This window comes from Netta rufina (genome assembly GCF_964035555.1).
Source record: "Netta rufina genome assembly, chromosome: 3".
Taxonomy (NCBI): Eukaryota; Metazoa; Chordata; class Aves; order Anseriformes; family Anatidae; genus Netta; species Netta rufina.
Window position 1 is genome coordinate 24,109,285 of NC_140125.1, and position 26,624 is coordinate 24,135,908.

The window sequence follows — 26,624 nt, forward strand, 5'->3', positions numbered from 1 at the left end:
AACAGGTTAGTAGGCCTGCCACATCTTTATTGCTACAGGTTTGGCAAAGGGGCAGTCTCCAACCTTCGGTGGAGTTTGAGGCAAAAGGATAATAATGGTTACGATAAAAAGTGATGAACAGCAAAATTAGGAAAAGCAGTCAAAATATTTCAGGGCTCTCAGAAAAACCTGTATCTGGAAGGTACTGAAAAAAAAAACTTGCACTTGGCTGGTAGGCTTGCCTCTGACCCTGAAGGAGTGCTGTGCAGGATGTGATGGTCCCGTTTGACCTACTGGCATGGACACAGTCGTTCTCCTGCCACTTGAAGCCTAAGGCTACTACACACAGCTACCATGACTTGTGGTTCAGTTCACAGAAGTCTCACAAATAGGGTCATTCCTTGTGCAACGTTTGATGGAGGTGAAGGTAAAGTGGTTTCTTGGTCAACAGTTGTAATTTCTTCCTTTTAAAGTCAGTGGGTTTTTTGTACCTGTAAGCACAAGAAAGTAAATTACTGCAAGTCCTAATGGCTATGAGGAAGATGAAAGCACACTAGGAAGGCCTGTCCTGTCCTGATCCTATTACCATAATCTTTAAATACATCAGATGAGATTTACTGGAACAACAATAAATGGATTTACAGGAAGAAATTCAAAGAAGTACTCCAGCTACCAAAGATTAAGTTTAGCACTCTTCCTACAACTGTCCCCACCTGCAAGGTTCACTCCTTCCTGGAAAGAGAAAGCAAACACTCAAAACCCTCACTTGACAGACCTTCACCCACGCAGTAAGGTTAGGATGCACATCATAACTGATGTGCACTATAACTGGCTGATGCATTTCTTTACCTAAGTGAAAAAGCAAACAAAAAACCAACAACAACCACCTAACACTGCTTTGAAGTGTTCCTAAAAGTCTACTTCAAATCAGAATCCCATGTTTCAATTCATATTTCCTGCACAGAAGTCCTGTATCAGAAGATCATGGAAGTTCAAAAAAATTTTTTAAGTACAGCTGATCTGACATTCAAGCAGACATCAAAATGAAAATCTCCCCTACAGAATCTGTTAAATTGATACAAAATTCAGTTACAAACACCAGCATTTTATTTGGAAATATATATATATATTTTAGAAAGATCTATAGCTATTTTGTTTGTCTAAAAGCATTTTATCTCCCCTTCTTTATTAAAAATAGAATAGTCCTCCTGTAACTTAATCCAATGAGTTCATTAAACCTTCCACAATACAAGCTACACATCCTAACGGAAGGATAGTTCAGTTCCTCTGTCATCGGCATCTAATAACTGCAAGTCACTTACAGTTCTATAACAATTGCCCCGGGTTTAATTTCATCCATCTCCATGAAAGCAAAGCACTTGGTGCTAGTAAACCTTTTCTTAGGCTTGTAGTGTTTGAATTCAAAGAAAATAGCTGCACCTAAAACAGAAAATGGGTTAATAGTGAAGTTAGCAATTATGACCAACAGTTATCCTAATACTTATCTGCAATTTAAGATGCTCTACATATATTGGATGAAATTATTTCCAACGCTTTAGTAATTTACTTAAAAGATACACCATGTTCTTACAATGCTCATCATCACAGTCACAAGAGCTTGTACTCTTCACTCAATTATTCACATCCAGTAACTAAAAGCGTCACAAAGAAACTCTATACCTGTGCAGCAGAGCAGACTGCTGCATTTTTATTTGTTTTCATTCATTCCTCCCTTGTCTGCAAGTCATCACAGTGACCAATTTGGAAAAGATAAGATACAAACATCTGTTTTTATCCTTGTCTGGATCTTGAGCCCTGCAGCAGCTCGGGCATGGCCTGTTTATTAGATAGGAGCAACCTTCTACCCACACTTCCAAAGCTCCCGGGCCCTGCTTCTGCTACTTCATACCACGTACCTTTTGTTAGTTTTTCAACATGTTTCTGAATCTCGATGTCCACATTAAAATGGACATACGTGTCCTCTTTCCTCAAAGCCACAGGAGTATCTTGCACAGGAGTCAGATCTATCCCATTCAAATCTGCAGGAAAGAAATGGCACGAGAATTGGGAGAAGCTTCTCAGACTTTAAGGTTCTGCTTCCTTTAAGATGCTTATGAATCAATCCTCATACTCTCACAAAAAGTTAATGTCCACCTGGACGGAGAGGGGTAATCATACCCCTTCATAGTCAGTGAGTTTTATCTTTTACCGCAACGTGAAAGCAGGTAGAGTTCTGACAGTTTAAGATGAGAATTTGGAGTGATTCCCATTTTTAAGGGGACATTTCTGTCTGCTGCCAACAAATGATTCCGTTCCCTCTGCAGGCAAGATGTCTGCAGGGCTTCAGAACTGCCAGCGGAACCAGCAGAGAGTTTTATGCACCAAAGGTGCCCCTCTGTGCAGGTCAAAGCTGGCACGGCTCATACAAACTGCAATCACTGCAGGCCCCCCTGCTTTGTTGACTCGATGCAACAAAATCATAGAATCATTTAGGTTGGAAAAGACCTCTAGGATCATCGAGTCCAACGGTTAACCTAGCACTGCCAAGTCTACCACTAGACCTTGTCCCTAAGAAACACTTCTACATGTTTTTTGAATACCAGGGAATGGTGACTGAATTACTTCCTTGGGCAGCCTGTTCCAGTGCTTCACAACCTTTTGAAGAATTTTTTCCTAATACCAAAATTAAACCTCCCCTGGCACAACTTGAGGCCATTTCCTCTTGTCCTATCACTTGTCGCTTGGGAGAAGAGACTGACCCCAACCCTGCTACAACTTCCTTTGAGAAGTAACGGAACTGTAGAGAGTGGTAAGGTCTCCCCTGAGCCTCCTTGTCTCCAGGCTAAATAACCCAAGTTCCCTCAGCTGCTCCTCATATGACTTGTTCTTTAGACCCTACACCATCTTCAGGGCCCTTCTTGTAGCAAGGGGCCCAAAACTGAACACAGCACTCGAGGTGCAGCCTCACCAGAGCCGAGTATGGGGGGACGATCACTTCCCTAGTCCTGCTGGCCACACCATTCCTGATACAAGCCAGGATGCTGTTGGCCTTCTTGGCCACCTGGGCACGCTGCTGGCTCATGTTCAGCTGGCTATCGACCAGTATCCCCAGAGCCCTTTCTGCCAGGCAGCTTTCCAGCCGCTCTTCCCCCAGCCTGTAGCTCTGCTTGGGGTTGTTGTGCCCCAAGTGCAGGACCTGGCACTTGGCCTTGTTGAACCTCACCCCATTGTCCTCAGCCCTTCGGTCCAGCCTGTCCAAATCCCTCTCCTACCCTTGAGCAGATCAACACTCCCACACAACGTGGTGTCATCTGTGAACTTACTGAGGGTGCACTCTATCCCCTCATCCAGATCATCGATAAAGATATTAAAGAGGACCAGCCCCAGTACTGAGCCCTGGGGGATACCACTAGTGACCAGCCTCCAGCTGGATTTAACTCCATTCACCACAAACAAATCTTTGGGTCAAGATTAACTGGATTTAACTCCATTCACCACAATTCCTTGGGTCACCATGCATTCTCTCTCCTGCTTTTTACAGTCAGAGGTACAGGGGGCCACAGGTTGGACCCCAGCTGTCAGCACCAGTTGCGCTGCTCAGGCACAAGCCACCAGAGACAACACTCTTTCTGCTGAGGTTGGGGCCCTGAAGCACTGCTGAACACACTTCTTTCAGGGAATGGAAAGGGATCACCAACATGGCAGCAGGAACATCTCTCTGCTGATCTGCAGGACAGCAGCCTAATTAAAAACAAAACAGAACAAAAACACACACACACAGACCCACACACAACAAAAACACCCCAAAACAAAACAAAAACACCAAGGAAAACCAACAACTGATCACCCTAAGACTCCTTATAATATGGACAAAATGACCTTTTTGAGTCACTTTTACTCAACAAAAATCTTAAAAAATAAAGTTTAAGGTCACCATTACTAGAAGAGGTGATACACCCCCTACACACACACCTTTTGACACTAGTTTCCTACATCATTACTTGGCAGCTGCTGTTTATAAGAGTTTGCTAATGAAGTGCCACACGTTAACGGAATGAGTGGTTGGGAAAGCAAGCCTAGAAATACAGCCTCCCTCAGCTCCAGAAAGGAAATGAAAGCTAGCTCTGAAGACAAGCAACAATTTTAACAATATGCAGTAAGTTAGGACTGAGAAACACTTTGGTGGAAAGGAACAACGAATGTTTGCTTTACAAATTCTGATAAGTTCCAGGATCCAACGTTAGAACCCTGTTAGCGCTGGTATTTCCCTGTTGGCCAAGAAAAACTCAGCATGAAAGAATTAAGTTTGATTAAACCCACATCCATCCAGCTAGCCTCACCACTGAAGTCACCCGTCCCTCAGCTTTCTGGCATAGCGGAGGCAAAGAAAGATCCAAAAGTGACTAGAGAAACGGAGCCTGACAAATAGTTACATAAGCTAAAAATAATGCTGCATACTTGAGGCAACACCATAAACACAAATACTGCGCATTTCTAAGACTGAGAACACAAAAAGGCAGTTGTATCAGCTGAGGAAGGCGAGAGTCATGTTCCAGCTTCACTGCTGAAAAATGATCCCAGGAAGCAGGATTAGGTAAGGCTCCCTGTGTATGTACGTTGGCAGGTAGCATCTGAGAACATCGCTGGGATTCAACGCCGTGACCCCCACTTCTGACACAGAACTTGTCCAGCAGGTGAAGCAGCCTGGTAACGCAGGCATCACATCCCTACACTTGGGACTAATAGCACGTCGAAAGAGGATATAGAGAAGGTCGCTGTCACAACTGAATAGAGGCTGCCACCAACGGAACAGAGCTCAGCTGCAAGTTTTTATCTGATAAAGAAAAATCATACACCTCAAAAGATTGTAAAGATGAGCACAAGTCAAGCAGGATGGATAAAGGTACGCAACTCTGACTACAGTGGCTTCCTTCTAAGAAACGGGGATGAGACAGATGCTCCTGCCAGAAAGACTGAATACCAAAAATCTCAGCCTCAAGCAAAAGCCATCAACCACGTTGTTATCTGAAACAGTGAGAAAACCTCACCTCACATATCCGCAGCTGACAGAGACACAGGTTCTTCCAGACTCACGGAGACTCTTGAGGAGGGGACAGTTAGCCCAACACATGAGCTGAAATATTTCGGTGCCAAGGCTGGCACTTTAAAGCTTTGCTTCTCAACTTCATACCCATTCCTTTTGGTAAGAAGATCTTTGTTTTACTAAAAAGTTGGCCTAATGATAGGGTAAGAATGGAGCCAGTGGGCTGTGGTTTGCTGTCTCCAGGAAGCCCAGAGACCAATATGCGCTGGGGAGTACAAGCAGTCCAAACAGATCTGTACTTAAGAGTCAGCTAATGGAAGTGAAATAGAGAAGTACGGTCTGCCAAGTCACTAATACTCGTCCTCCAGCTTGGGGAAGGCACAGCTGAGCGCTTCTCCTGCAGTGATTCACCTCCCAGTATCTCCCAAATACAGGATTTTTCCACCCTCGAAAAAGCAGAAGCCTTAAGACCACAACAATAAATGCAGGCCCAAACAAACACTTCTCCCTGCAGGTTGAATAAATAAAAAATGCTACTTTCAGAAAATACTTTCTGCAAACTAGAAATGAGGAGCCAGGAACAGAAATCATTACCCTTTACACTGACTGTGATGTAAGGATCAATGCACTGCCCAGCATCTTTCAGACCAATTTTCTCTATGTTGATGGTGAGTAATGTCATCCCGGGTTCAGATGGCAATCTGGGTAATAAAGTACCTGAAAAGAGTAAAACACATCATTAATCCTTTGAGTCATTTTACAGCAGAGGCCTTGCTCACCCCATCACCTCTCATGGAAGAGGCTGTTTTCCAACGGAGTGCCAAGCCCAAGGTTTCTTATCCCACCAGCACACAGCGTGTGTCTACACATTAAATGACAGATTTCTAAGTCCACATCAAAAAAGCAAACAAGCAACCCCAAAAAAATCAGGACTGCCTCAGGTTAAATGAATTTGTAAAACAAAACAAAATAAAAATTAAAAAAAACGTCCTAAGAACAGAGAAAAGCTTTGTTTAAAGTGTTCCTTCTTGCTCTCATGCAGAGTAACTCATGCATGGAATTCAATTTATATAGTTTTTCAGGATTAAATTTGGGAAGCTGGATTCAATCTGCAGCTGCAGGAAGTTCAGACACATAATCAAGAGTACCCACCCCGCTGAACATGACTTGGCTTCATGCTGAACATTTAGGCTGGGAGAACAAGGAAGAAAATGGCATTGTTGCGAATCCCACTGGGTGCAAGGGAATCAAAAGAGACATTCTTAATTATCCAAGTTGTATTGATCTGTACTTAAACGGAGGAGTAAAAAAAATGTGTTTGAATCCCTCAAGTTTCCTGCTGCATTTAGGAAGCAGTTCCTAGCTCTTCATCAAGCAAATTTAGGATCAGGTAATCTTTGTGGTCACACACTGTGGACAATGCATGAGAATCCTTGTAGAGTTGAGGAAGACAATGAAAATGACAAGAAAACAAAATTACCAAACTTACTAAAAGCCGTAAAAAAATAAAAAATAAAGAGAGATTCTGTAATCAGTAGAGGGACAGCTTCTTCATGTGGATTTTAAAGAAAACTGACAGGCTTCAGGCCTGTCTCTGGTATTAGATGAATAAGCTCCAAGACAAGAAATGCTCAGACTCATGAGCAAGTTTAATCTAAAGTTTTGTTTTTCTAATTGAAAAATAAAATGTTATCCCAAGGCTTGAGATCTAAACAAAGTAATAGTTTCCTTTGGCAAGTCCAATCTGGGTTTTCTTTGATCCTTTTTTTCCCCCTATCAAGGCTTGAAAAGCTGGAGAACTGAGGAGTTTTCATCACATTAGAGGGACTAGCTTTAAAAGATGGGGCAGTGTACTCAGTGCTAACACTACAGCCTCAGCAAGATCTTATGAGCCCTTCTGCACTCAGTCCCCCGTTCAGGACCACCATCAAGGTCTGGATTCCCATCTGTGAGACACCACGTATCTGTAACTCCCTGCCTTGGCTACCAGCAGAGCCATGACCCCGAGGTACCGCCTCTGTGGATACTTTACAACACGTCATGGCCGAATTTGACCCACTCTTCTAAAGTAACGGGACAGACTTCTGACCGTAGTATACGGTATCTTGAAAAGTGAATTTATTCGACAGCATCCCTTTCTGCCAAGAAGCATACACAATCTAGTTCATCTTGCTATATCACTTGAATAGCTGTTAAAAGCCAAAGTTTTTATTACAATCTAATGGAAGGCAGATAAGGGCCTTCTCTTCAGCACAAAACTTTGGTCTACCGCCTTTCAGTTGTCTCCGAAAAGCAGCATGCCCTGCCAAGAGAGACGAACTGTAACTTCCAGTTTTCCTATCCATCTCTGAAATATGCTAAGTGACGGGATACTTGACACACCAAAATCATCTATGAGATGTATCAGACTCTGGTACTTACTATAAAAATTCTGGTTTGAGAAAAATTCTTCTGTTCTTGAAAAACGCTTTCCAGAATGTATGAAATTCCAGAATTGCAATGAACAAAAAGTCAAGCCCACTTCCAACAGGTAAGGGGACATTGTGACAGACGGTCCTTAAGGAATGTGTTCTCCTTGCTGCCTCAGCTGGAGTCACATCTAAACCAGCAATGGACTAAAGCAGCTGACTGTAACCTGTCCCACATGAGCCACGATCACCCATCACACTGCCCGTCTTCTGCCACAGCTTGAGCCCGTAAGTCTTCAGCAGGCTAATTCTGAGGTTTTTCATGAGGATAGTACCAGCCATTTCCAGCACAACTGCAGGAATTCATCGCCAGAGAGGGAAGAGAGCATCTACATTTTATTTTATTATGTATTGTTAGTGTCCCCCTACAAGTGCGTTTCAGATGCATGAAGGTGAGCCAACCTAATAGCTCACTGCCACCGAGACAGAGGTGCCTGGTCTCTCCAGACCCAGCCCCAGTTCAGAGAAAGGGGAAAAGGTGACGGGTCTCCTGCTGGGTTCACAAACAGAAATAGACCACAGAAGAAGCTCTTGTCAGCACAGCAGTGGAATAAAGTAGTATATAACCAGGAGAAAGGCAGATGGGAAACCTCAGCTGGCAGGGACAGCAAGACCCTGGTCAATTCGTCTTCACACAGCACAGAAGTGTAACTACATGTGTATATATATATATATTTTTTAATGTAAGATTGCTCATCGAATGTGTATTCCACTAAAGAAAATCTAGCTATTCCTGCCTTTGGCTACTCTACAAGTCAGCACATCTTTATTAGCACATTAAGACTTCTGGAGAGCAATGTAACATATGTCACCAAATAAGAGTTTCCCTTTTCCTGCTACTGAAGGGAGATAAAACCAACCCCTAGATGCCTAGTACCATGTTACTGAAGGCTGTATTTTGAGCTTTGAAAGCAACAGCTGAATGACAAACATTACAGCTACATGACCATGATCAGAGAAATAACAGTATGTACTAAAATGTTATCATCATACCTTCATTGGCTCCTGGGTTAGATGAATGGTGCAATGTGATAACGATGAAGCCATGCATGTAGAAGACAAGACAATGGTCAGTTAGACAATAGTTATGCACTACGGATTAAAGGCATATTGAAGCAAAGAGTGCAACACTTCTCTCAAATCAATATGTGAAGTCCATTTACCAGGCTCACCTCAGATGTCTGCAAGTTGCTTTCGCTTAAACCTTGTCACCCACAGAAAGAGCAACCAACTAACATCCCATAAGGTCAGAAACGCCACACAAATTTACATTCATGAGGGAAACAAGATCTGTTTTCAACTCATACAGAAACACCCTAGGGGTTCAGATTATCATAGCTACAGGGAGGTTTACCTTAATGCAAAAAGGTTCAGAGAAGTCGGACAGACAGTTCATGAAGTAGATGACAATGTAAAACATCAGTAAGAAGAGGTGTGAGCAACTCCTCTTAAAAGCATGGTTTTACCAAGGAATAATTCTGTGAGAAAATATATATTTCAAACCTCCCTTCTTTCGGATTTAGTTACTCTACTTCTTTGAGAATAATTTAACTATAGACAAAACCTGCCTACAGTCAGCTTAGATTCTTTCTTAAGCACACACACCGTCTCTACGTCCGTTATATGCACACAGTGCCAACAGGGTGCACGGAGGTAACTATGGTAATAGTCACAACCTGATTGATTCACAGGCATATCACGAGCTACTCAAGATATCTCTCACTTTCCCCCCAGCTTACACCTTAAATAACCAGTGTGCTGAAAAGTACAGAAAAAGAACCAGAAGTATGCATCTCCCTTTTCCTTGAACTTGACATCTATCTACCTACCTAGAGTTGTCAAAGAAAAAAAAAATTAATACTTAATACCATGCAGGAAAAAAATGTAATTATGCACATTAACATAATCAAAAAGACTTTAGAGTTTGACATACACACACGTACTCAGAGGAAGCCTTAAATGAATTTTCCAATAGGTGTTATACTATCTCTTTCAACCATAATTCCAGTTCTAGTTTCCCTATTTGTTATCTCCTTCTTGAAATAAGAAGGCTGCCAGCCTGCTCTGAAACTAGAAATTTGTTTTTACTGCAAATAAACTACATCAGGAATGAAACAAAAAAAATAACAAAAAACAGCAACAACAACAAAACTTCTGTTGTGACTTCCTACTTCTTTACCTATTAAATTGTCAAAAGTTGAGGCTCCAAGACGACCTTCTCCAGAATCAGTAGGTATATCCACTTATAAAATGCTTTCGTGTGGACAAGCACTAAAGTTAGCAAACCAAAGCTACTCTTCTTTCTCCTCCCCAAGCTTGACTTTAGTCCAAGCTATTGTCTCACCAGATGACATAACAGAAAACTAACCAGCAACAACTCCCCACATCTCTAGCAGGATGTGATGCTCCTTGAAGGAGCAAACATTGCCACAGTTTCTATCTGAATGTGTTTGGAACACTTCACATAATATGGTTAAAAAAGTGCATGGAATGCACAAATTATATAAGGTAGCTGGTACTGCCTCACAGATTAGGGGTACAACTATTTGGAATAGGAGATAGTTTGCTGAGGAAAAAAGTCCACAGGTCACTTTTGTGGTTTTCCAATACAGAACTAGAGTTTCCAATACAGCCTGGTGCTCCTCATCCAAACTTTTAAAATCACAGGTGGAGAAAGAGACAGAACTTACACATGCTGTATAGGTTGGTATGGCAAGGCTGGTGCCCCTACCTGGAACTCTAGCAGGAAGCGAGTCTGGAGACCCTGCTCCAGCTCCTCCTTCCTCATCATCCTCCTCAAACTCCAAGTGTTCCTCTTCTCCTGGTGCTAAAATCTTCCTGTGAAATATGAAAAAAGAGCGAGACCAAAGATCACTCATCATCTCGCTTTCAACTTGCACATCAGCAACTGAGTATAGAACAGGAGCACACACTTTAATGTCATTTCACATTAGCTACTACTGTAGAAAGCTTAGCTAACTGCTGTAGAAAGCTTTCTGCTACACATAAAGCACAAAGTCTAAAAACAAGAGAAAATACTGACAATTCCAGAGAGATGTAGGGCCTACCAAATACTGATTTTACCAAAAGCAAGGGCTTTGGTTTTAGTAGTACCTAGAAAACCTGAATTCAGAAGTTCTTTTTTAACCAGTTTACCCAAAGTAATGCAGCAAGTAGGTGGCTCTAGAAGTTCTCAGGTCTCACATGCAGCAGTTCCCAGACCATGCCCGTTCAGACACCTATGCGTAACACACAGTGACACAGTTCTCTCTCTTACCTGAGTGGGACAGGCTGAACATCAAAGGGGAACTCCTTATTGTAAGTGAGGATATTCTTTAAGACTGCAGAGAAAAAACAAAAACAAACAAACAAACAAACAAACAAAAAAAACAGTAAGAATCTATTTTCCTAAATAAGCATTAATTCTACCACTTTGCACAACTAGGTCCGTTCTCATTGCAACGTCACAAAACAATTTTAAAAGGATCAGATCATGGCCAAAAAAAAAATATCTCATACTTTAAACATCAGTACAGACCTGATGAGTCATGTCACTACAACTTTCATACTGGGTAACTGTGACTGCAGTACTTAACCACCACATTTATACAGGCAGGGAAGATAAACGTAGCAAGAACTAAAAGCACCATGAGGAAAAGCTACAGGCCCCTGAGGTAATGGTAGCAACCTTGGGTAGCTATTGAAGCAAGGGTGATGTTGTTACTGGAATCGGCTCCAAACAGTCTGAAGTCTCCAGAACTGACATGCTTAAGCATACAGGTACCTACCCTGCACATTCAGAGAGCCACCGTGGGAGTCCAAGAATGCTGGTAACACATAACTTAGTTGAGATTTCCTACTTCCTCCTGCACGTGGAGGGTAGATTTGCAAAGTTCAAAAGAGACACAGAGCAATATCTGAGCGTTAGATCCAGAAACGTTGGCTATACCTTCCAACATTCACTGTAATACCACAGCTTTGCCATTTGCATTAGGACCTTACTCAAGTTTTAATAATCACAACTTTAGCTTTTATTTCTGAAAGCATTAACTAGTAAAAGTTGTATTTCCAAAAGTGTATAAAAGAAATAAGCATTTCACAATGGCTAAAAGGCCTAAAAAGAGAAGAAAGCTTGCAGAGAGAGGCAGTCCCTATCAGAGAATGAGGATCCTGGCCTGGGCAGGGGAGACAGGAGGTATTAAGAACAAGTCCTCTCACTGGTCTCACTTTGCAGTAAGCCCTCTCAAAGCACATTTTTGAAATCTCCCCTTGGAACTTTTGGAGGAGAACAAAACTGCGTTAAAGCAGTGCTAACATAACACAAAATCCCAGATGTACTTACACACCAGCTATGTTTAAAGAACCACTGCTAGGCCCTTTCTGTCTCTGCGTGTTATAACTCAGCCAGTATAGCAGGAGAGCTTCTCTGTCTTTCTTCATAGTCACATCACTCCATGTGGGCTCCATCATTAGCTACCAGACATCCAAACACTACCGTGAATAAAGAACCCCTCAGTAAACTATACAGAGACAAATAAAAAACCTTCCCAGTCTTTGCTCATCATTTTTTTCTGATTTCTTTACCATGACCTGAGAAGGGGGATGCTATCTGATTCCAGGGGGACACAATACGTACATACAGAGAGAGCTTTAAGTTGTCTGCTGTTAGATGTGTGACAGACAAAACTGACGCCAAGTCTCTCCTTCTCTCAAGGCTTCTGCCCTGAGGGATTAGCAAGGCAGATCTCAACAGGGTGGCAAAGAATCGCAGCCGCTTCCCAACAGGAAAGTGGCTGATTATCAGCAGACAACAGCCTCCCAGCACAGCTCAGGTTCAGGAAAAGAAGGGATTTTATCTCCCTCTGAATTCCCCTGCTCTTGGAAAGCTCTATCATACCAAGACAAAAAGCGAAACTGCCCCAAATAGAAAAACGTCAGTAAAGTAATATCTCATACAGCTCAGAGGCACGGCATACAGAAGTGACAGAAATTGCAGTAGTTCTCCTTCCCTCTTCCAAAGTTTGGTATGCACTAGGTTCTGCCCTCTTCCCGTAACCGGCTTCTCCCACGACACAAATGAACATCCCCTAAAAAAGCTTTCTCGGAAATAATCTCAGTTATCACTAGAGGGCACAAAGTACTCCAGCAATATGAGCACCATGAGAAATAGGTGGACAGCTTTACAGCACCTGCAATGCACAGGTAGGCATACACACTCCTACCACAGAGCTGCACCTACACACATGTTGGCATCAAACCTGCTTCTGGCAGTTCAGCGCTTTCCAAATTCCCAGGGACAGTATTAACAAAAATGATGCTAAGTGTTCAGATCAGAAACACTTCTGGCAATACCACCCAAAATCTCTTGCCTTTTTGCAGCAGAGCACTGTGGATCAAGTTTTTAGAATGCATTCAACTCTGTTTAGTCACTAATAGCAAGTAATTTTGCAAAGTCACAATACTGGGATTTACTAAACACACCCCTTTAAACACATCATCAGGATAAGAACCGGATCTGCAGCTCTCAGTCTGATGAAATATACAGAAGCAATGCAACATCCACCCTTCGAGGAAAAGGAAAATCCTCTTTACACCTCTCACAAGCTACAGTTTCAGTTGATTTAAATCAAAGTTATCAGATAACAGGAAATATATTAGGTTATAACGAGTAGGAATCTCCTTAGCAACACTGCATAAGACACCCACACTTCAGAGCTACTTTTATTTATGTATTTATTTTTAAGTGTGCATGTCTTCTGGAGTAAAGAGGACTTCCCCTCTGTAATGCTGCTGCTTAGAAAATGATTCACAGAAAGCTCGCAGTTTGTGTAACTAAAGGGCAGATCCCCAGCAACGTGCCTTGTATTTATGCTGCTTTTACAACAGAAATCTTTTTTAAAGACTGTTCTGCGCCTTCCCAAATACACCTTCTTGCCAGTGTTACTCTCATGCCCAAGGAGGTCACCGAACCGACCCACCAAAACACATGGTTTTCAGCTAGAGCAGTTCTGGATCCACTTCATCTCATTTACACACAGATGCCAGTACTGGCACACAGCCTGTCTAATTCTAAAGTGTGTTATAACACCGGCATAAGCCTTAACAAGAAAAAGATCTGCAAGATCCAGAGTGTGGGCAATGATTTCACACAGCATAATCTCAAAAGAACTGTTTGTATGTATGGACTCTCCGGTAGCATTATCCTAGCACAAGAGATTCAGTGACAAATCCTAGAAACAAAGCCAGCCAACAGCTTCAGTGCAAAATGCAACCTTAACAATTATGAAAAGTTAGAACCTGACAACACAGGGAAAAAAAAAAGTAAATCTAAGGGCCCTGGTTGTTAGAACACCACCAGAAATAAATTTCTCAGCCATTTTGACCACTTCAGGCACAAAAGTAATTAAATCAACAGAAATTGTGTGAATAGCTGTTTTCATTCCACCCTAACAAAATGTTTTGACCTAACAAAGGAATTGCTTATTTGCATTGCCAGTCCTTTTATTTTTATTTTTATTATTATTTTTTTTTTAAAAAAAAAAGCTTTTTCTTCTGGAATGTAAGAAAAAATTGACAACAGACAAATTAAAACACTTCATGGAGTGTTTTTTGAAATTACTTGTGTTGGCCTGATTAAGATTTACCCTGTTCAAGATATACTTATAAACCATAAAACAAAGGCACAATTCAGAGGGAAAGAACAATCCAAGCCAGAGAGCAACATCAAGGACATCAATGGTGAATTGTTGTTGCAGAAGCACCCGTTCTCCTCCAAGGAAAATAACTCAGTGTCTTTGAAGACTGATGGCCACACACTCTTCTTCAGTTTTAATATAGTCGCTTGTTGCATGAAGCGCGGGTTGAATGCGCTTCACGCTGGTGAACATTTTTTTGACAGCTAGAAATCAATTCTCTGATGAAGGGGACTCTTGCACTGTAACTGAAATACTGGCTTTCAAGAAAAGGAGGCATTTTGAGGGAAGCTTTACCCTTCAATATTCATTTCCTTGGATTTGTAAATGAGTCTTCTTCCATCATTCAGTCACTCAAAGGCCATTTACCTAATGGAGTCTAAGATCTACAGTCATTAAACTACTTCAACAATTAAAATACTTCGTAAACAGAATGTGTACCGATAAAATAATCCCAAATCAGACAATGCAGAGGCAAAACATGCAATATACAGAGTGAGAAAAAACTCATACTTTTAACACACGGTTAAGACTTTCCTGAGTTTATGGTCTTCACAGACCCAGCAGTCCTGTAGTGTACCTCCACTTTCCTTTTTCGGGGAACAGTTTCAAAGCATCTGGACTCGATATTTTTGTACAGACCTTAGGAACCTCTCAGTTCAATGTCCTGCTTCTCCACAACCTTCTCTGTAGGATGCTGTGTTAGTTACTTAGAGAACGGGGACAGAGAAACTGCTTATTCATCAAGTGGCAACACTGCCTGCACATCATTTTTATCCCCAACATCTCCCTAAATGATACCGTTGTGAAAAGAGCAAAATAACCCCCTTTTTTTCCCATCATGAAAGAAACTCTTCCACGTCTCCTGTTCCCCAAGAACAACAAATGTCAGCATCCAGGATGATACTGCTTAGATGTGGAAGCTCTGATCATCAGGATACTTTGCGAATAAAGCAACCAGTGTTACTGGAAGGAAAACATAGCAGACAAACAGATATTTCCTACATGAAAAATTTACTTCTGGATTGACATACCAAAAATTGACCCAGGATCAGATTGGAAAAAAACAGCCACAACACAAAACCCTTCAAAGACCAACTCTCATCCTCACTTTGACTCCTAATTTTGTTAGTCTTATAACATTACTGTGGTTAAGTGGCAAGTGATCGACTACCATGAGCACAAGTTAAATATTTTCAGAAGAAAAATACATTCAATACTGCAAGTCGGAAGACCAGAGAGTGTTGAAATTCAGTTCAAGTAAGTTATGTGCAGGTAAATTTTCCATCTGATTACATAAGGCACAACTGATAGCCTAAAGTATGATTCTGTGTGAAGTCAGCAGTACCCAAAGAATTACTTGAGACAAAAAGACTAATACATTATCTGAAACATTAGGGCTACTATACTTTGAAGTTACCCACATTAAATTCCTTAATACACATCAAATTCTGCCTATGTGGTAACAGATATTTGGAAGAACTATCTAAAAACAACATTACTGTCAAACCACACTGTGGTCAGTCAGTATTCATCCCGCTGTCATATTTTCCACTGGTGAATGTCACTTACTTGAAATACAAAGATACTACTTACTTGGTTCCAACTTCTTCAGATCCTCAAGCTTAAATTCATCCTGCGACTGGGTGGACTAGGACATTACAAAGAGAGTGTTAAATCTGGGTATGCCCTTTCCCCTCAGAAAAAGCTATCACATCTCATAATAAGCATGCAAGCTGTTCCCTTTATTCAAGCATACCAAGTTACTTCAAAGCTACGTCTTAAAAAAAACAAAGCAAACTACAACAAAACGAAACAACCAAACAAAACCTCCCTGACTGAGGCTAGGTTCACAGATGAGGCAGAAAGTTAGCTACTCCTCATTTATCAACAAAAACGTATCCCATGTTCCAAGTTCTAATACAAGATAAAAAGATTTAAATGAGCTAGTTCGTTTTTCATACTTACCATGCACAGGAACATTTGGACAGAGGGACTTACTTTAACTCTTCCCCAGTCAAGTTGTTCTGAAGTAATATCACCTCTAAGACTGCAAAAGTGATGCTCCCACAGGAGCCCACATTGTTCAAGGCATAACTCCAGCATTGTAACACTAGCAGAAGTTACAGTATACAGGATATGTCAGTATTTTGTTAAGCCTAAGAGCTCACCACAGTGATTCTCATCTCCACCAACCCTGATGATGAAGCTTCTTCATCTGTCTAGTAGCACATCTGCTTCTCTGAGCAAGCCTATTCAACTTACTAACTCAACAGAAAAGGTTTTATCACCTGGGGCATCGTGTAGACAACCTGGAAAGTCCAAATGTTCAAGGAGCTGTTCGTTCTGTTTCCAGAAGCTTTAGCTATGCCTGAAGACACAAAGCTGTCTAAAACCAGCATTAATTACCTATCACCAAAGTATGAAATCACATGGGAAAGAGAACTATACCTGTAAAGCTGCACTTCTCAGTTCCAAGCATGTTGCAATTTTAGCTATGGTTTTCTGAAAAGAAGAAAGAAAATATTGAAATTGTGTTCTTCCATATTCACATTCTTCTTTAATTCTTCTTGTTAAAATTTTCCCTTTTAGGGAATTGTAGGGTACAATCCCAACAGACCAAGTCAGCCCCCCTCAGAGTTTACAAATGCCCAGTATCTCAGCACTGAAAAAGCATGGTCCACTTTTGCAGGTTTTGGTGCAAAATGAAGTATAAAGGTAAAGTATGTTTCTAAGTTTTTATTTTTGTAATTTGCTAAGACACTTAAAGTCTGACAGAAGCATGAAATAGACTTTCTTGGATTCAAACTTGCCAGCTAAAATACCCCTGAGCAAAACTGTGAAGTAATTTCTCATCTTTATTTTAAAATGTAGAAGGAAAGAAAGAGCTTCATAACCATCCTTCACTAGCAGTCCTACTTTTAAGACAGTGCTACTGAAGCTTTTATGCTTCACAAAAAAAAGAAGCTTGAGGAGCAGCGGTCACATTTGTTTCTATTACTAGCAGATGAAAAACATCAAGAGGAATTCAAACAATGTAACTGGCATCAAATGGACACACCTGCATGGTTTATTTTACTGTTTTTGACCACACAAGTTTGTTCGTTAACCAAAAGACTTTAGTGAAGAAAAACGAAGTCTATATGCAGAGATAAAATACAATTCCAAACAGTCTGTGGAACATTTATAGGACAAGAGAAACAGCAACAGTGAAGCTATAAAGAAAAGTAGTTCATTTTCAAAGTTTTCCCCCAGAAGGAAGATAAAACTTGAAATATGCACGAGAGACTCGTTCTCTCCTTTTAAATCAGACAGTATCAAAAAATAGCCCTCCCCTTAAGCTAGATGCAAGGGGGAGGCAAAGATTTCCTAGAGTACAACTGTAGCAAAGAACTTCAAGGGCAGGAGCATCTGGCAAGTTATATGGTATCAGTCGGAAGCCAGAACTTCCCTTTAAAGGAGGGTTACGTTTTAGGGATGTGTTTTAGGACTACAAGAGACTCGTAGCAGCAGGTACGATACTGGGCATGCTTTCACAGCTACTTTTGCCAGTCATCTGCCCTGACTTCTGCAAGGGGATATCAGCTGCTTCTAAATCTGCTCCTAAGCCACCACCAGCTCAGTACCCTGGGCTGACAGCTAAGCAGCTCCAGTGTCGGTTTGCTGTATGCCACGCTGAAAGAGCGAAGGAGCTGATCTGTAAGCAGATCGGACATCACTACCTCACGGGCAGAGCCAACAGACGGACCGTGTAAAAGGCTCAGATAGCTGATTTTTGTCAGCCACCACGGGCTCAAAGCTTCCAAAGCCTCCCCAGCTGGTTCTCTCTTCTAAGTGCTGTGTTACAACACAGCATTAATCCACTCTTTACATCCTTGCAGTTTATGTTACTGCCCCTTGTACAGTATCACAGAATCTTTAAAAGTTCTTTTGAGCACCTTCCAGGAAAGCAGTGAGTGACACGTGCATTATTAGCATGGGGCATTCATTGTTCTTTCCTCTGCCTAGGATATGCAGTGGTGTCTTGTTTGGGAATTTTAACATTGGGCAACCTGACTGCATGCTTGCATGCAACATGGCAAAGTAGAAATATTATGGCTCATCATTTCTGCGGAGCTTAATTCCACAGCCTAGGTTCAGTCAACAAACTTCTACCTCTCTGAAATCAATTCTGCCACATAACAGAGATTTACAGCTGCGTTTCCAGCACAGACTAGGGAAACAGATTTCTGAAAAGGAAAGGAGTACATACGAATGTCCACGCACTGTTTTTGTAGATGTACATACATATTCAGGCTTGGTGCGAGGACATCAGGCAGTACTACAGAAGCAGATTGTCAGTCCCTAGGCAGAGCACACACTGCATCCTTCTCATCAGCTGCAGTGTAACATAAGGAATTCCTTTTTATATGAGAACATCTGGAAAGATATGGTTGCAAAGGTACAATCTCAAAGAGGAAGGTGTGAAGTAATGGATAAAAGAAAGGAATGCAAAGAAGTTCCCTGGGGAAGGGAGGGGAAATCTCTGAGGCTTGCCTGCAACTGCATGATTTGCAAAAACCCAGCTGTTCCTATGGCTCAAGTGTTCATGGCTGAGCAAAGAGCATGCCAGTTCCATGTTAGATCAACCCCCTTCCAAATGCACCAGAGAAGGAGAGCTTTGAGTAAGTTTGCAGGGTGCCAGCACAGCCTCAGTGCCCCACTATGGAATCAAAACTTGTGAACAGATTTTCACACTGCTCTCCTTCTCGCCATCTTGTACACAGAGCACGAAACCCACACTATAAGTTAGGTCTCAAGAAAGACTTCTCATCTCCAGTCTCGTTAGTTAGCTCACTGATAAGCTCTGCAACAGCACCATTCCCAATCCTGCAGATTCTTAACTCAGTATTCTTAGAACTGCCTGAACTAGGTAACTCGTGACAGGACAAACAGCTGTACAAAATGTGTGTCTTCTGGCTCCTGGGGGCTGAAGGGCAATAATATCCCTAGAAACAGATTAATTGAAGAGAGTTTGGGAGTCTTAAAATAGTAAAGAATAGGTTTTATATGGAATCTATTGAAATATGGCAAGCTCCCAGCAGGCATTATTCATAACTATTTTTTTAAGGAACCACACCCAACCCAAAAGTTAAAAATGCAGCTAAACACTGCTATCATTTTCAGCTGCAACTATCCCATGCAAAAGCTCATTTTTGCAGCAGGGAAAACATTCTGCATCTCATTAGAAAGGCTGAAGTCATAATTAATTTTGCTAGATTAAAGCGGCTAAGAATCAGTTTAATGTAAATTGGTGATTAGAAAGGAAAATGTCAGTTGATCTCGTAGTCAAGGTTTCTTCAGTGCAGTTGTGTGAGTAATGACTGTGCTAACTGTAAAGCAGTCAAAGATGTTTGCATAAATACGGAGCCAGAGCAGAGTTTGGCTTTAAAGAGAGGTCTAGGCTGTTAGGAGACCAGTAGTTCAATGAATCATGCTAAGACTGTGCAACAGTGCTCGTATTTCAGCAAGTTACCATTGCACAAAAAGCATGATTTTCCAATACTGCATAAAACCCAGCCTAGCACAAAAGAAAAAAAAAAAAAAAAAGCTACACAAGAAACAACAATTGCGGTTAGCAGAGGGCTTTAAAGGTCAAATTTACTGCACAGAGAACTGGGTGACGATAGCTATAGCTGAAGGAAAGCTGACAGCTACGGCCAAACCGAACTGCATCGACTCATGTAGCAAAATGCAGTGATTAATCATGAGTGAAGGCATCATTTTAGAGAATGAAGGTAAAATAAACAACAGCAGGATGCAGATGTTAAGACCGAGGTTAAGTCCATTGGTAAGAGTATGTTAATATCCCATATTCGCAGCTTCTAGGTGATGAAATTGCTGCACAGCCTCCTTAAAACTGTTGCAGAGTAACTAGATTTAAACACAATGATTTGTTGTTTACTGTATTTCTCTATAGTCCTCAACAAAATGAAGGTGCAAGACGATGGAATCTTTCAAAACAGATTCCGGATTGATAGCAAAAAGTCAAGCTGTACAAATCTTGAAATGTCTAAATCCTTATCATAAATTCTACATTTACTGTAAAGTAAATAATAACTGGCTCACACTACATCTAAGAAAGAAATTGGTACTATCTATCAAGTGCTGTTAGATTACCAGGCTGAATGACCACGTTAGCAAGTAACACGCCATCAATTACAACGTAGCCATAGCTGCACTGTACCACCACCTGTGATGCATGAAGTAAACCCAAACATGTTAAAAGTTTATATAGACAGACAGGACTGAGGATTTGAACCTAGTCATGCCCTTTCCTTGTAGTGGCAAAGCTAGTAGTTTTCCCCCTGTACAGAAGAATCACTGCTGAAATCCATCTTCTTCATGTGTAACAAGAAACAGTAACAATCTCACAGGAATTCTCATCAATATTTACAGTCTTTTAAAATAACACCTAGCTGTAAATCCACACAAAGATTGGAATGAGGGTAGACCAAGCAACTGGAAGTCATAACTAGCTTCACAAACTCGCCTTCTCCAATCTATGAAATGCCATCTGCAGCCTGGGCTTGTGAGATCAGAGAGATAAACCCTGAAGTGAATACAAATATGCATTCAGATAAATAAAGAAGGGCTCCTACATGACATACAGTACCTGGAAAAGACAAGATATTAGGGAATATGAAACTTTCCAAAACCCAGAAGAAATAGCACACTGGTGGATGCCTCAGCAGGAACATTTCAGAAAAATTTGCTGTTTAACCATGGACATTTTTGAGGGGTGGCAAGAGAGAAGATACACTTCTAGTTAATAAAGCTGCTCGAAAGCCTAGAAGCATGCTAAACTCTACTCCTAGACACTGAATGAATGGTACCAGTGATGATAGTAATTGCTCATGGTCATTAAGTTATACCAACAAAGCTCCTGCAGAGATAGGGAACACCAGGAGAGCAAGGAGCTGTCAGACTACAAGATTTTGCTGTACAGAGTTTCAAAAGCAACAGCATAAATATTAAATAAATAAATAAATAAATACAAAAATTATAAAATGTAAATATTTTTAAATACTTTAAAATTATTTAAAAATTGTTACTATAAATTTTTATTAAAAATAAAATAAACACATTCTTAAAATGATTGAGCCCGAAGGACAATGAAATACCTAAAGGAAAGCAGAAGGCAGCCGTCTCATTTGTTGTGACTAGCATCACTCGTGATAGAGGAGGGAAAGAGAACATTCTTACTGAAAGACTACACAAAATGTTGGAGAACTTGGCTACATGCATGTTGCTAATGAAATAGGCATCACAATTTGAGAACAAGGCTCAAAATTTAAGTGCATCAGCTGATGAGAAGAGAGGAAAGCAGAGAGATAAATACAGGTATCATTGTGCAGGGATTCAGAACAGCCACTCCAGATTTCTTCTTTTGGAAGACTCTTTCCTTAGAACATGATTGCAGTGGTACAACTTGCATCTGAGGTCGTTTATCTCTGCTTCCTCAACCTCTCAGGCCTTTCCTTGTGGCTGATCTCACTCATTTCCACCATTAGGTCCTTTCTCTACAACTCAGGGAACATCTGGAAACAAAGTCCTGTGTCACTATGGCTCTATACCCTCAGGAGATGGTACCTCTGAAGTGGTGTTAACAGCTTCTCCTGCACGAAATAACCGTATTTTCAAAAGCAACCACCGAGGGGAGACATGCAGTAAAGGGGAAACATGCAGTAAAGACAACTATAGCTGAGAGCATTAGAAAAAGATACCAGCAAGGGATACAGAGCAGAACTGATCAAAGAAAAAACATCTGTCCAATGTTAACAAGGATCCTTCAGATCATGAAAGGTGCTTCCAACCCTTCTCCAAGATTGTGACTCAGTTTAGGACTATCATGAGCCTTATCCTCTTCTTCACAGAAGGTAAAGAGAACAGTGGAGGCCAGTTCTTTGCTTTCTTTTGTTGGTACATGTCAAAGAAACATTTATAAGCCACTGACAGACTCTATGTAAAGCTGTATTTCTTTGTGATAAATGAGGCATTGTGTTTTGATTTTTTTTAAACACATCAAGTTCATCTCCAATTTCTGTAGCCAAGACCTGTTGTCAGGACTAACATTTCCAAACACAGATCCCACTACTCCAGCACCCTTTAACCATACATTGGATTCTGGGCTAGGAAATGTCACGGCTCAGGCAATGCCGTTGCACAAACAAGTGATCTTATCATCTGGAATTCTGGAAATACAGGCATTCTCTGATTCAGTATTCCTAATAAAAACATGGTTTTATACAAGGTACTAAAGTTTAGCAAGACCTCATATTCCAAAATATTTCCTTTTATTTTGCTGAAGATGTTTGAGTTTGTTGGACCTTAGCTAGCATTTTCTTGCTAAATCCTGCCATCAAATTGCATCAATATGATGCTCAGACAAGAAACAGCCTTTTAATCTGAGAGGAGAGAGGAAGGAGTAAAATCAGCTCAATATTTTGAAAGATTATAAACAAGGAACATTGAGACTAGTAGGGAGTATTCTGCCAGGACTCTTCCCAGTCAGGTGTTACATGTTAAGCTAAGATTGTCCGCACACACCCTCGATGGCTGCGGCTCAAGACAATTTGTATTGAGGCTTCACAACATGAGTTGTGCTAATGTTGTATATGCAAGTTATCAAAAGGTCACCCACAAAAAGAAACACCCAGGTTATGAAGGGCTCTGGCACGTGAGACTTTCAGTATTACACAGCAGGGCATCTGTCACATCTAATGACAACAACTGTTTCAGCCACACTGGGCTCTGCTTGTGTTTTTGCATATTATGGGAGGAAAAAAAGGTGTCATAAGGCTCTGGTCTGCAAGACAGAAAGAACAATACACCACATCAACACCCCTGAGTCAAGTTCCTTGTCTGAGCAAACGGTAACACTTACCTTTTGATCTTCTGTGAATTCTGAGTTGTTGTGCTGAGACTGTGCCTCCTTTTGTAGATGTCTCGCTAATCTGGGGAAAGGGGGAGAAAATCGAAGAGTGAGAACACAACACAGAACCCTGCCGTCGCTGCCACCACCACCACCATCTCCTGAAAGTGTGCCAGCAGAAAGGTTCACAGACTGCTGCTCCAAAGGGTTTCTTTTTCACATGTATGGCAGGCCATACAGAAAAACAAAACAAACAAAACACAAGTCAGACACAGTAAGTACCTACATTAGGCAGGAAAGACCACATATATAATGTGTCTTGAAGAAAGAACAGGTATGAACGATCTTCTAACCAACAGCCCCTTTTATAAGCACTGACTTTTTTCCCTCTCTCCATCCCTTTTTTGCATGTTTTTTTTTTTTTTTTTTTTACATAAAGTATACTGCTTATGAAAGCAAGCCCATGTGTTTCTCATAGAGAATTTGATGGTCAGGAGAAGCGGCTGCAGGCATAAAGAACTGGTACCCCAGGTACTGGCCACACACCCTGCCACCATGAGAGACCCGGGCACCTTGGCTGCTGTCCTCAGGGTGCATTAGCTCCCATCTGCCCCCATCAGCATCATATGCAGTGCCCAGCCTCCACCCGTTACCAGCACAGAGACCGGAGTACTGAGGGGTTTGGGAACTAACAGTCAGCAAACAGCTGGAGAAAGCAAAAGGAAGCCAGAGAGGGAATCTATGGGAAGAGTCACGGCTTCCGTTTGGGGAGGAAGGGGAAAATTAAACAAGCAAAACTGAGCAATTGTTGTCATTCTCTGCAAAAATATACGTATGTATACGTAGATACTTATTTAAAGGCAGTGCAGAGGGGCGTTGAGGGGAAAACTCAGGCAAAACAGCAGCATTTGGGACACCCCAGTGTACTTCCACCTTGTACTGCTATACTATTAGGGGAATTCAGCTTCTCACCATGGGTGCGGTGGGCACCAGTCTGTTTGGGGGTGGGGAGGGAAGGTTAGAACAGATACGTACACAACAAGAGGCTGCTGTCAAAGCCTGTGGCAGGAACAGACACCAGACCTCAACTATTTCTTTGCTGTTTTCCTAAAAATAAGCCCAATTAAAAAGATACAAGGATTGAAGCTACTGCAGCTTTCAGCTAGCAGTAGCAAAGCAGGGTTCCAATGGGACAATGTAACTTCACAGCTCCGTGCCATAACCTTTGTTCGTAATGGGGAAAAGACGGTGGCAGAGAAAAGTCACAAAGCACAAACACGCTGGAACCCAAACACACAGTCAGTCCCTCGGTGCTGCCCTGGCGGTATAACGTAGGTGATAAACAGCAAGCTGTGTATGTGCACTACATAGGGCATTTAAAACCAACAATTTAAGAAAAACATATCACCATAGCAGCAATACACCACCCACAACAGACAGCATCACAGTACGAACAATTCTGCAAGCACTAGTGACACAATGCTCTTTCCATTTGTCACCAATGAAAAAAAAAAAAAAAAGAAAACACCACACACCCTAATCCACATCAATGCATCTGGTGTCCCACTTGAAGCTTGTTCAAAGCTAGATCGGACCAAGTTCCACAGACTGGAGTGTTCGACACAGAAGGTGCTGCTGGGGGCTCAGGGGGCTCTCATGGGATTAAGCACCCGAATGAGCAAGGGCTGATACTTGTAACAAACCTCCCGGATCATCGACCTGGGCAGATGTAGGTCCCCCTGGACACGGGACGCAAGTGTTCCACACCTGTGTTCTAAGTCAGCGGCCATTAAACCCCTGAAAGAGACTAATTGCAACTCAAGAAGATCTTTTTCAGTGTCAGCGAGCTCATCATAACCAGTTTATGCCCAGCCTTCCTACACTGATCTGTACCGACCTTGGCAACGCCAGCAGCATCCAGCCAGCCCACCAGCACGCTCATTACTCCCATCTCAGGTTGCCCTTTGAAAAGGCGACAGCACGAAACCATGCTGTTATATCTCCAGAGCTACGTGGAAGTATCTTGCTCTGTGCTGCTTACTGGCAGCTTCTACTCTAGAGATCGAAGTGGTCACTAATCCACCTGCTGTACCTAAAGGAGGTGGATACGCACACTGAAAAGGTTCTGCTCCTTCCCAGGAAATCCCTGCAATCTTTTGATCTTCTCCTCCCTTTCTTCTTCCTCTGGAGCTGCAGAGTTCATCTACTGACTTCTCTGTTCAGTAAAAAAGTCACTGATCAAGCTTGCGAGAGTAACTTACAGTGTGACTACCAAGAGGAGCTTTCTAACAAAGATCTCACACTGCTACAAAGCCAGAATAAAGCCAGGGCATGGAGATCACCTCACTTCTCATCAGACACGAGTGATGCTGGGAGGCAGGCAATATACGCCATGCTTCATCTCTTGAACTGGGCTGCCTGCGGACATTTAGTGACCCTTCTTAGCGAAGCAGGCTCAGACTGAGAAGCCTTTAGGCTTTCCATTCTGAGGGAAAGTCGTCAAATGGAAGTGACTGCTGGTGCTCCCAAGGTGGTCTGAAGCATTAGGATCCTACTCCACTCCTTGCAAGTGCCCAGGTAAGGGCAGTTATTTAACTTTTTGAGGGATGTTTTTCCTTCCTTTACTTTAGGAAGTTTTTGTCATCTGAGACACGGATCAGGAGAAGATCCCCGTGGCAAGGTTTGCAGTAACGGCCTGGCCCCGATCCGGAGCCCAGCTGCGGACTGCAGATACCTGAACCCACAGCATCCTAACCACGAGCTGACGAGGCCGGGGCACCTCAGGGCTGGAGGCACCTCAGGGCTGGGGGCACCTCAGGGCTGGGGGCACCTCACAGCACCTCAGCCGTCAGCACCGGGACGCTCCGGGCAACAAGTGCGAGCCCCCTGCCCCCCCCCCAGCACAATCCCACCCGCACAAGCCGCCTTGGGAGCCCCCGGGACAAGCTCCGAGCCCGCCGGGCCCCTCGCTGCCGCCGGGGGTCCCCGCCCGGCGCCGCCCTGCGCTGCCGGCTGCGTCCCGCCGGGCCGGGCGCCATGGCTGCCCGCGGCCGGGCTCCCCCCACACACAGCCCCGGGAGGGGTCCGGCGGTGCCGGGGCGCCCCGCTCCGCCCCCCCCGCGTTGCATAACGGCAGCGGGGCCAGCCCCGGCGCGGGGGGGACCCGGGGCACAAGGCCTAGGCCCCGCGGCCACCTGCCCCGCCCTGCCCCGGCCCGGCCCGGGGCCCCTCGGCGGGGAGCCGCGCGCTGCGTGCCCGCACTCACATCTGGTACTCGTCGATGGCCTCCACCAGCTGCCCCCAGGAGTCGAAGTCGGTGCCCTTCCTGAAGCTGGCGCCCCAGCGCTGCAGGAGGCTCCGGGCCGCCTCCGACATAGCCCCAGCACTAGGGCACCATGCTCACCCCGGGACGGGGCACCGGGACTGGGCACCGACACCGCCGGCACGGCACAGCCCAGCCCGGCCCGGCCCGGCCCAGCCCCGCCGCGGCGACAACCAAACGCGGCGGCCGCCTCCCGCCAGCGCCG

At 42.9% G+C, this 26,624-nt stretch overlaps 1 protein-coding gene across 3 annotated transcripts; it reads right to left on the reverse strand.

Moving 5' to 3' along the window:
- On the reverse strand, window positions 1–26,620 carry AIDA (axin interactor, dorsalization associated). Of its 3 annotated transcripts, XM_084283911.1 has the most exons (11): window positions 26,363–26,620; window positions 23,110–23,179; window positions 16,635–16,688; window positions 15,780–15,834; window positions 10,769–10,832; window positions 10,223–10,329; window positions 8,485–8,496; window positions 5,618–5,740; window positions 1,896–2,018; window positions 1,302–1,419; window positions 1–470 (listed from the first exon to the last, which is right to left on the reverse strand). In XM_084283911.1, the coding sequence occupies exons 1-11, from the start codon at window positions 26,470–26,472 to the stop codon at window positions 374–376; spliced, it is 933 nt and encodes a 310-aa protein (XP_084140037.1). In that variant the 5' UTR covers window positions 26,473–26,620; the 3' UTR covers window positions 1–373. The 3 variants fall into 3 exon arrangements, with proteins under 3 accessions (XP_084140037.1, XP_084140038.1, XP_084140039.1); XM_084283912.1 differs by lacking the exon at window positions 8,485–8,496; XM_084283913.1 differs by lacking the exons at window positions 5,618–5,740; window positions 8,485–8,496.
- Window positions 26,621–26,624: the final 4 nt, after the last annotated feature.

Excerpts from the sequence above, each read along its gene's own strand:
- AIDA (XM_084283911.1), bottom strand. The coding sequence starts at position 26,472 with ATGTCGGAGGCGGCCCGGAGCCTCCTGCAGCGCTGGGGCGCCAGCTTC. Across the intron at positions 10,330-10,768 it reads GTTCAGCCTGTCCCACTCAG|GAAGATTTTAGCACCAGGAG; the intron begins GTAAGAGAGAGA and ends CATATTTCACAG. Across the intron at positions 2,019-5,617 it reads CATCACAGTCAGTGTAAAGG|ATTTGAATGGGATAGATCTG; the intron begins GTAATGATTTCT and ends TCTTTCCTGCAG.